Source organism: Podarcis erhardii (genome assembly GCF_964252035.2).
Source record: "Podarcis erhardii genome assembly, chromosome: 8".
NCBI classification, from domain to species: Eukaryota; Metazoa; Chordata; class Lepidosauria; order Squamata; family Lacertidae; genus Podarcis; species Podarcis erhardii.
The window spans coordinates 92,583,300-92,594,609 of record NC_138499.1 but is presented as its reverse complement, the minus strand read 5'-3'; the positions used below and the strand labels follow the sequence as shown (position 1 = coordinate 92,594,609).

Here is an 11,310-nt window from a genome sequence, read left to right as displayed (position 1 = left end):
CGGGGTCCCCGAGAAGGCCGGCTGCTCAGCACACGGGCTCCGGCGCCTTTGAGGCTCCTGAAGCGGCTGCCTTCCGCCTTTGGTCAGGCCTCTTCCGCGTGCCGAGCCCAGCTGCTGCCTCGGCTCCTCTGCGCTCTCCCCTCTCCTAGCTCTAGGCGCTCGGGGCGGGGCGAAGCAGGGCGCAGGCGCGCGGCCTCGGGGCCGGAGGCGGTTGGCGCCGCCCCTTCCCCGCCCCCTCGCGCCGCCTCACAAGTCGGGGCCTTGCGCGCGCGCCTGACAGGCCGCCGGAGCCGGCGAGCGAGGGAGCGAACGGGCGGGGGGAGGGAGGCGCCGGGGCGGATGGATGGATGGATCCCCGCGTGGCCTGGATCCAGCCCGAGCAGAAAGGCCCCGCCAATGCGCTCTGGATGCAGATCTGGGAAACCTCGCAGGGCCGCGGCGGAGGCGGCTCCGGCTCCTCCTCCTCCTCCTCGCCGTCTACGCCCTCCTCGCCGCCGCCCTTCCCTCAGGCAGCCCAGGCCCGCCACTCCCTGTGCCGCTTGACGACGACGCCCGCCGCCAAGCCGCCGCTCCTGACCGAGAGGCCGCCGCCGCCGCCGCCGCCGCTGCTGCTGCTGCACAAGCCTCCTCCGGGGCCTCCGCCCTCCTCCTCCTCCTCCTCCTCCGCGGAGTCCGGCGCTGACAGCCCCGGCGGGCCGCCTTCGTTCCCGCCGCCGCCCTCGGGGTCTCGCCAGGCCTCGCCCGTGGGGAAGCCGGCGAAGCGGAGCGGGGAAGCGGCGGCGCAGAGCCCGAGGCCGGCGGACGCCTCGCCCCCGCCCCTGCCCGCCCGCCCCCTCCACCAGCACCAGTACCACCCGAGCCGAAGGAAACGGGAGAACAAGGCCAGCACGTATGGGATGAACTACCTGCTCTCCGGAGGAGGCGGCGGCGGCGGCGGCGGGCCTTGTCCCGAAGCCCAGCCCGCGCTCGGCCCCGCTCCGGGCACCCCGTGGAAAAGCAGGCAGCGCTACAGCCCCGGCATCCAAGGGTGAGCCGTTCTGGGCGCTCGCTTGCGACGGGCTCCTCAGCTGTGCGGGGCCAAGACCCCTCGCCTGAAATTCCCCTCCCCAGTGATTGCTTTTAGACTGGGGGGGGGGTCCTATTCATAGATACGTTGTAGCCGTGCTAAGTCTGGACCACCAAGAGGGGGTTTCTACTAAGGCTGCCTGGTGGCTGATTTTTGTAGGCTGAAAGTGCTTGGATGATTTTAAGACAAGAAATGAATCCTAACAGTAAGGCATTCTCGATTGGACTGACTGAGAAATCCAGTAAATTGGCTTAGGACCTCCATTTAGAATAATAGAATTGTAGATTTGGGAGGGTCCACAAGGGTCATCTAGTCCAACCCCTTGCAGTGCAGGAATCTTGCCCAACATGGGGCTCAAACCCAGGATTAAGAGTCTTATGTTCTATTGGCTGAGCTATTAACGGAATGAGACAGGGAGGATGATTGTGGGATTTTTCAAGGTGACCTGTGTCTTAATGCAGGGTCGTCTTTGCAGAACACATGTGAAACTTTCCTTTCCATATACACTTAAATTGGGGTCTAAGTCACTTTGTGATCAGTGGTCATACTTCAGAGTAAAATGAGGTTGTGGCTGAAAGGTGTCCACTTTCTGTGAAGCCTGTAGTTAGGAATGGCTGTTCTGCCCATGTGTTTTAGGTGTAACAGTTCAAAATTATTTTTCACCTGGTTTAGTATTATAGCTATGAGACTGAGCTTCAAAGGAGGAATTCCCTAGTACACTAACAATGAACTCCGTAGGTAACCTTTGGAGAACCGTTCTCATCCCTGCCCCAGTATATCTGCAATATTAGGATAGCGCTGACTTACATTGCGGTTGTGATTGTTTATCACCTGCCCTTCATCCTAAGGTCCCAAGGTGGGTTACAACAATTAAAACAATGTTAGAAACGGCTTACAATTCCAGAAATGAGGGGAGTCTTAAAAATATAAACATCAACTGTCAAAGCCCAGGTTGTAAGAGGTTTGTCTTCAACATTCCCTGAAAGTTGTACAATGAAAATGCTACACAGACCCCTGTGGGGAAGGAGTTCCATATCTTAGGGGCTGCCACAGAGAATGCCTTCTCCCACACCACTGTGAGCTTCTGAGGACAGTGGAACAAACCAATAGCAGCTCCTCTGACAATCTTAGCATCCCCAAAAGGGCTGTTATATAGATTGCAGGCAAAGTTGCATGAATTTTGGCTGGCCTTGGTAGTGAGATAAAATAGTTGCCAGGACTACTCCTGTAGATGTAAGATGTTGTCCATAGTAAAGAAATCAGAGACCTATCCCCCACCACTTAAAGCTAAAAAGGTGAAGGGGTTTGTTCTGCTACTGCGCTCCTGAGGTTCTCCAAGTACAATAATACACAAGCAACAAATCTCCCCCTCACCTTTCTCTCTGCCTTGCAGCTGAAGAGGGGAAAACAATTGGAGGCAGTAAAATTCTGAATAATACCAGTTGCTAGAAATCACAGGAAGGGAGAGTGCTCTTGTGCTTTAAATCTGCTTGCTGGTTTCCTACAGGCATTTGGTTGGCCACTGTCAGAAGAGGATGCTGGTCTAGATGGGCAGTTGGCCTGGTCTAGCAGGCTTTCTCCAGTGCTAGGTTGGGATGAAGGCGGGTTTGTCACACATGCCAGAGTGGAACCTCTTAACAAATTTTTGCATTGTATCTATAAACTTTTAGGTGTGCACCTGTTAAAGGCATAGCCATCTATCAGCAGAAGCCTTAGGAGTTTGTGGAGGGGAGTTTTATGTGAAAGGGGTTGCACCCTTGTATATTTTTTCTAGTACTGAGGAATGCTCTCTTTTATTAGACAGCAACAGCATCTGTTTGTGTATACATGTGATCTCCATAATCTGGACCAGCAGGAAATAGTTTGTTACCCATTGTAAGCATAAGGTTGTCAGAAGTGGTTGTCTCTCTATTTTTATCTTATGCCACACTCACATGGCAGCCATTTTGTGTTATGCCATGCCTTCTCCATGGCTGCTATGTTGCGACTGGTGCCCCCAGCACACTCTCAAAATTTGAAATGTGCTCACTAGTCCAAAAATGTTGGCAACTGCTTTATGCTATATACAGTGATTGAGGGCACAGGGCCTGAACATGTTACCACTTTATGTAATGAGGAGGGTCTGAAGAGTGGGAAAGGGAAATATGTCCTTTTTATTTTCTTTTTCCTGAAGCATCCCCTGTATTGCAAATATCAGTCTTTTAACCTCAACACACACACCCACACACCCACACCCACACCCACCCCCACCCACCCACCCGTGGCCTGGTTCTAATCCTCAATATTCCAAGATACTGTAACATGTTAGTGGCTTGAGCAGACCTTCTCTCCTGAACCGTGCTAAACATTTTGTAAACATTTTCATATTTTACAGGATGTTTTTTAAATTTCTTTTTTATTTTTGAAAATTTACAAACCTTATGTGTACATACAATACAACCTGCGTCCTAGAAGATGCCTAAGAATGTAGATTTTTGATTCTATTTTGGAATCGCCTTGATTTGCTGTCAAACTAATTATGTGAAGTGATGTTGCACACCTAAATGTGTATATTAGGAAAACTTGTATCACACCTAAAGCACTAATCAAGGAGCCATAATTAGCTGCAGCTGTCAAATATACACAATGGCAGAACTGGGATTGCTCTTCCATCTCATAATGTGGAATGACCCTAAGATGGAGCTTAGAAAGCTACAACTTCCCTTAAAGCTAGTTGTCCCAGTCTCTCTCATGTGCTCTATTATTAAGCATACTTTTGATACTTTGATGGGACTTGTGTAATATTAAAATTGTGGTTGTCCCACATGTTTTAATGTGTGTACATGTATTGGGAAGCCATTGTCATTCAGTTGTATGTGTGAGAGAGTTTATATTGGATTATTCCATGTGGTTTGTACACTGTCCTACATGTCACATGAGAAAGACATAATGTATGGCCAAGGTTATGCCATGAAATAAAAATCCATTGACAGTTTACTGTGACCTGTGATCAGTTCCTTAACTCTAATATCAATACCCAGAATCTATAATTTATTTCCTGTAGTAGCTGTTGTGCCTATCATCCTTAAATATCTGATCCTCTGAGGCCTAGTTGAATTAATGATTTCTACTGCAAATCAGTTCTGAGTGTTAATAATAATAATAATAATTTATTTATACCCCACCCATCTGACTGGGTTTCCCCAGCCACTCTGGTTTGCTCCCAACAAAATATTAAAACACGATAGAACATCAAACATTAAAAACTTCCTTAAACAGAGCTGCGTTCAGATGTCTTATAAAAGTCAGATAGTGTTTATTTCCTTGACATCTGATGGGAGAGTGTTCCACAGGGTGGGCACCACTACTGAGAAGGCCCTCTGCCTGCTTCCCTGTAACCTCACTTCTTGCAGTGAGGGAACTGCCAGAAGGCCCTTGGCTGAATGAGGCCTAACGATGGGCGTGGAGACGTTCCTTCAGGTATACTGTTAGGATTCAGAACAGTACTCTGGTTTATGAATAAAACATATTCATATGTTTGCTGTCTCTGTACACACCAGAAACATACCCTTAGAGTATACAGACAACCCTAGTTGAAAAAACTTTATAAATGTATTTAGTGCCAAGGCGTTAATATTTGTTAAAATATTCTTTACTCATTATAATTACAGTCGTACCTTGGTTGTCAAACTTAATCCGTTTGACTCCCGAAACAGTTCGAAAACCAAGGCGCAGCTTCCAATTGGCTGCAGAAACTTCCTGCACCCATTTGGAAGCTGCGTCGGACATTCGACCTCCCAAAAACGTTCACAAACCGGAACATTCACTTCCGGGTTTGTGGCGTTCGGGAGTCAAAACATCCAAGTACCAAGGCATTCAACAACCAAGGTACAGCTGTACTGCAGTTCACCAAAACTCTTTTGTCTTTTCAGGTTGCATATTTTGCTTCCTGCACACAAACTGCTTTCTAGGAATGGAATTTCCTCCAAATTACATAATAATCATTGGAAATTTTGCTTTTTATAGAATATTCTAGTTCACACTGTTCTAAATTCAAATTTGTGTACTTTTTCATACCAATGGATGAATTTTCAGACTACAGTGGTACCTCGGGTTACAGACACTTCAGGTTACAGACTCCTCTAACCCAGAAATATTACCTCAGGTAATATTTGCTTCAGGATGGGAACAGAAATTGTGCTCCGGCGGCGCAGCGGCAGCAGGAGGCCCCATTAACTAAAGTGGTGCTTCAGGTTAAGAACAGTTTTAGGTTAAGAACAGACCTCCAGAACAAATTAAGTTCTTAACCTGAGGTACCACTGTAATTTAATGTACTTTTTCATACTAATGGATGGAAGTTTCACTTTAGAAACCCAGACTTGGATCTTAGGTATAAATAATTTAATTTTTTTTTCTTCCCCATAGGCTTCATGAAGAAATAATTGACTTTTATGCCTTCATGTCCCCTCGTCCTGAAGAAGAAGTCATGAGAAGAGAAGTAGTGAAAAGAATAAAAATGGTCATCAAAGATCTTTGGCCTACAGCAGATGTGAGTACATCTCAGACTGGTATTTTAGGTCCCCAAGCTCTTCTCAACTCCATTCTCACCATAACGTGGGTGGACTGGGCACAACATAGGGTTGACTTCCTTATGTCTTCTGACCCAAATCAAAAGCCTTGGGGTAAACAAGGTTTCTTTCTAAGCGCTGTGCCACGTTGATGGCTTCCATAGGATCCTTAATACCTTTTGTCTCTGTTTATTTAAAATGATGTATACAATGCTCTCGGCTAGCATTCAGTAGATCCAAAGTGTTGTGGAAACTTCCCTTATTATACTAAATTTATCCCCCCCCCCCATGAAAACACACCAGTAGGCTTTTTGTCATAAAAGCCATCCCAATAAAACTATTTATATTTATGACACTGGAGGGACAGCTGTGCACTGCTTCAGATATTGTGACCACATTCATGTCTCTTAGCCTTAAAGCTGGATATGGGGATAGGTGCAGAGAGACAGTAGTCAGAGTGTTCCACTGTGATTTGCCATCTATGAAAATGCTGCTTTGCACTGTCCCTTCCCAATCTGGGCACATTCTTATTAGGAAACATTGAAACCTTTATTGTGGTATGCCTCCTTTTCAGAATCTGTTTTGTTTTTGATCTTCGTTACTGATGAGACGCCTGCCAGAAAAATCACAGCCTTGGTAATAAATATTACAAAGCATAAATATTTGTCTTTCCCTGTTAATTCAGTTTTATAAATTGGTTTCATTCAAGTAATAGGAATGTGTTGAGGGCTCCCTCATCCCCATGTAGGGTTTCTGACCTGGTTTTCTGTAACCTACAGTTTTCCATGACAACTGAATCAAACAAACTCTGGTTAGAGTAAACCAGTAAAGAAATAATTCACTTCTGATTACCAAATCATTTGAGTAGCAATTGAGTAGCATGACCTTTTAAGCAAGCCACTTAGTTTTTGAGTGGAAGAAGCAAATAACAGTAAAAGGAACTGTTTCTGAAGATCCAGTTACAGATAGGTAGCCGTGTTGGTCTGCCATGGTCAAAACAAAATAAAAAAATAAAAAAATTCCTTCCAGTAGCACCTTAAAGACCAACTGAGTTAGTTCTAGGTATGAGCTTTCGTGTGCATGGTATCTGAAGAAGTGTGCATGCACACGAAAGCTCATACCTAGAACTAACTCAGTTGGTCTTTAAGGTGCTACTGGAAGGAATTTTTTTATTTTTTTATTTTGTTTTGTTTCTGAAGATAAAGGCATGTGGATTTCCGTGAGGGATTTTTCAGTTCAGCGTTCAGAATTGTGAGATCTGCATTAACTTTGTTTTTCTTTTGCAGGTTCAGATATTTGGAAGTTTTAGTACAGGGCTCTATCTGCCAACTAGGTAAGCCTTGACTAACATTTCCAGCTCTCAGTGTATTTTGTTAATAATGCTATCATACAAAAGGGATTTTTTGTTCTTCCCAGTCTTAAAATCAATACAGGGAAGACACCAAAGGAAGGGGAAGGAAATTGAATTGGGGATAAACATGCAATTATTTCCGTTAACATGAACTTAGGTTTAGTATGTACTATGTAAAACGTAGGTTTACATAGTATGGTATGTAATGGGAATATGTTAATATATCTTCATTATATCTGTCCTTGAATTTGGCATAACTTTTTAAGCTAAGTCTTATTTCGCAGAATTGTTTGTGTGATACTGACTTTTCACTGAGGTGTTTCATAGCATTCAACATATCACATCACTATGTATGCTAGCATTTTAGACTTCTACTCTGTAATATTCTGGCAGATACAGAGTAATGATTATGAATAATAACTGACCTTAGCAATTGTTTTCCAGAGTTTAAATATTTCTATAAATGCAGAAAGGAAAGTATGTACGCATGTAGGCAGTAATCTGGGCCTTTTTAAAATTTAACCAGATTGCCAACATTATGTGACAAAATACACAAAACACACAAACACTTATACCTGTGTGTGGTGCTCTTGGTTGAGTCTGTAATGTAATAACTTCACAGTCTGTTATCCTGTATTCATTTTCCTACTTTTAGAAGCCCTCCTATTCTGTTTGAGGGGATTAGTAGTAAGGTTAGTCTACTGAAGACTGAATTTAACAATCTTCAAAGGAATATTAATGTGTAATCCTCTAATGAACCTTTATGTATGTTGTATTATCTATAGTGATATTGATTTAGTCGTTTTTGGGAAATGGGAGAGCCCCCCTCTGCAGCTTCTGGAACAAGCACTAAGGAAACACAATGTGGCTGAGCCATATTCAATTAAAGTACTTGACAAAGCTACGGTAAGTAACAGGAACAAGCTATATTCCATTTTAGAAAGTCAAGCTATTTAGTATGATTTTTTTTAATGCAGCTATTTTTATGCTGTGTTGAATCTCAATACTTCTGCTTCTGAAGATGCAGGTTTCTGACTCAACGGCTTTATCTGAGTTTGTAATAGTAGTATTTGAATCCTAAACTTATTTTTTATTTCACAAAATGTATATTCTGCTTGATCATAAAAACCTCAAAACTGTTTATAAAAGGAGTAAGTAGGATAATAAGATTATCTAAACAACAACAACAATAATTTATTATTTGTACCCCGCCCATCTGGCTGGGTTTCCCCAGCCACTCTGGGCGGCTTCCACAGAAACCAAAAATACACTAAAATATCACATATTAAAAACTTCCCTGAACAGGGAACAGGGCTGCCTTAAGATTTCTTCTGAATGTCAGGCAGTTGTTTATTGCTTTGACATCTGATGGGAGGGCGTTCCACAGGGCGGGCGCCACTACCGAGAAGGCCTTCTGCCTGGTTCCCTGTAGCTTTGCTTCTCGCAATGAGGGAACCGCCAGAAGGCCCTCAGCGCTGGACCTCAGCGTCCGGGCAGAACGATGGGGGTGGAGACGCTCCTTCAGGTATACTGGGCCGAGGCCGTTTAGGGCTTTAAAGGTCAACACCAGCACTTTGAATTCTGCTCGGAAACGTACTGGGAGCCAATGTAGGCCTTTCAAGACCAGTGTTATGTGGTCTCGGCGGCCGCCCCCAGTCACCAGTCTAGCTGCCGCATTCTGGATTAGTTCTAGTTTCTGGGTCACATTGAAAGGTAGCCCCACGTAGAGCGCATTGCAGTAGTCCAAGCGGGAGATAACTAGAGCATGCACCACTCCGGTGAGACAGTCCGCGGGCAGGTAGGGTCTCAGCCTGCGTACCAGGTGGAGTTGGTAGACAGCTGCCCTGGATACAGAATTGACCTGCGCCTCCATGGACAGCTGTGAGTCCCAAATGACTCCCAGGCTGCGCACCTGGTCCTTCAGGGGCACAGTTACCCCATTCAGGACCAGGGAGTCCTCCACACCAGCCCGCCCCCTGTCCCCCAAAAACAGTACTTCTTTCTTGTCAGGATTCAACTTCAATCCATTAGCCACCATCCATCCTCCAACCACCTCCAGGCACTCACACAGGACCTTCACCACCTTCACTGGTTCTGATTTGAAAGAGGTAGAGATGGGTATCATCTGCATATTGATGGACACCCAGTCCAAACCCCCTGATGATCTCTCCCAGCGGCTTCATATAGATGTTAAAAAGCATGGGGAAGAGGACGGAACCCTGAGGCACCCCACAAGTGAGGGCCCAGGGGTCTGAACACTCATCCCCCACCACCACTTTCTGAACACGGCCCAGGAGGAAGGAGCGAAACCACTGTATAACAGTGCCCCCAGCTCTCAGCCCCTCTAGACAGTCCAGGAGGATGTTATGGTCGATTGTATCAAAGGCCACTGAGAGATCCAGCAGAACTAGGAAACAACTCTCACCTTTGTCCCTAGCTCGCCGGAGATCATCAACCAGCACGACCAAGGCAGTTTCAGTCCCATGATGAGGCCTGAATCCCGATTGGAAGGGATCCAATTGGTCTGCATCCTCCATGTGTGCCTGGAGTTGTTCAGCAACCACTCGCTCAATCACCTTGCCCAAGAATGGAAGATTTGAGACTGGGCGATAGTTGGCCATACTGGCCAGGTCTAAAGATGGTTTTTTAAGAAGCGGTTTAATGACCGCCTCTTTCAGCGGATCTGGGAATGTTCCCTCACATAGGAAAGCATTCACCACCCCGCAGAACCCATTGCCCAGCCCTTCCCGGCTTGCTTTTATTAGCCAGGATGGGCAAGGATCAAGGAGACAGGTGGTTGGTTTCTCATGTCCAAGCAGCCTGTCCACATCCTCGGGGGTAACGGATTGAAATTGATTCCATGCAACTTGACCAGACAGGACTCTAGCACTCTCCCAACCCAGCCCTGCTCCCACGGTGGTGTCTAGCTCCTTCCGAATATGAGTGATTTTATCTGCAAAAAACTTTGCAAAATTGTTGCGGGAGATCTTGGGGTCTTTACAAGGCCCCGGTGGTAAAGGTGGTTCCGTTAAATTGCGGACCACCTGAAAGAGTCTCCTGCTACTATTTTCTGCAGAGGCAATAGAGGCGGTGAAGAAAGTCTTCTTTGCCGTCGCTATCGCCACTTGGTAGGCTCGACGTTGAGCTCTAACCTGTGTCTGGTCAGATTCGGAGTGAGTTTTCTGCCACCGACGCTCTAGCCGTCTCAGCGATTGTTTCATTGCCCTCAGCTCCGAAGAAAACCACGGGGCTGTCCGGGCTCCATGCAATCGGAGAGGGCGCTTCGGAGCCAGACAGTTGATAGCCCTGGTTAACTCTGCATTCCAGCAGGCCACCAGGGAATCAGCTGTAAGGCCATCAACATGGGATGAAGCATCCCCTACCACTCTCTGGAAACCATTTGGATGCATTAAGTGGCGGGGGCAGACCATCCGAATTGGTCCCACCTCCCTGAAGAGGGGAAGGGTCGCGGAGAAGTCCAGTTGCACCAGGAAGTGATCTGACCATGGCAATTCTTTTGTTTCACTTTTTCTTAGTGTCAGATCACCCACGTCACTAGAGGTGAACACCAGGTCTAAGGCATGTCCATGAGTATGAGTTGGGCCAAACTTATTCAGGGACAGCCCCATGGAGGCCATGCTTTCCACGAAGTCTTGAGTGGCCCCTTGTAAGGTCGTGCCGGCATGGATGTTAAAATCCCCTAGGACAACCAAACTAGGTGTCTCCAGGAGAACATCCGCCACGACCTGAAGCAGCTCGGACAGGGAATCCTTGGTGCAGCGGGGAGGTCGATACACCAAAAGGAATCCTGTACTGCCCCTATTGCCCAACTTCCAGAACATGCACTCAGAAAACTGGTCTTCCCAGTAGGACGCCTGATGCAAGCTAATGACTTCCTAAAAATCACTGCAGCCCCCCCCCCCCGCCCACATGACCTGGGTTGCTATGCGTAAGAGCAACCTGGAGGGCAAGCAGTGGCAAAGACAGGCCCATCTGCTTCCTCCAACCAGGTCTCTGTCACACATGCCAGGTCAAATCCTCCATCCACAATCAGGTCGTGGATGGCAGTGGTTTTATTCATCCTTGACCTGGCATTACACAGCAACACCTTCAGGTCATGTGGGTTTCCCCTGTTGATTCCAGTATCCATCCGGTCAAGGCCAGACCCGGAGGCAGGGATAGTCCTCAAACAACGACTAAACCTGCCTCCTCGGTAATGACATGGTCTGGTCTTAGCGTAACTCCTCCTCCTGCCCATGATCACCGAGATCGGATGTCCCAGTGCTCCCCCCACCCCACCCCCGTGGACCTTGTCCCAGCCATTGTGTTGGCTGGGGCCCCACTCC

The 11,310-nt window shown here is 46.8% G+C and overlaps 1 protein-coding gene across 2 annotated transcripts in view; it reads left to right on the top strand.

The window, feature by feature from the left end:
• Positions 1-286: 286 nt before the first annotated feature.
• Positions 287-11,310, top strand: part of TENT4A (terminal nucleotidyltransferase 4A) — a 33,981-nt gene continuing 22,957 nt past the window's right edge. The window contains exons 1-4 of one of the 2 annotated variants that reach the window (XM_081872713.1): positions 287-1,027; positions 5,471-5,594; positions 6,900-6,946; positions 7,750-7,870. In XM_081872713.1, the coding sequence (XP_081728839.1) occupies positions 348-1,027; positions 5,471-5,594; positions 6,900-6,946; positions 7,750-7,870 (972 nt within the window). In that variant the 5' untranslated portion in view covers positions 287-347. The remainder of the gene's footprint in view (positions 1,028-5,470; positions 5,595-6,899; positions 6,947-7,749; positions 7,871-11,310) is intronic. The other variant, XM_081872712.1, reaches the window with a different exon arrangement.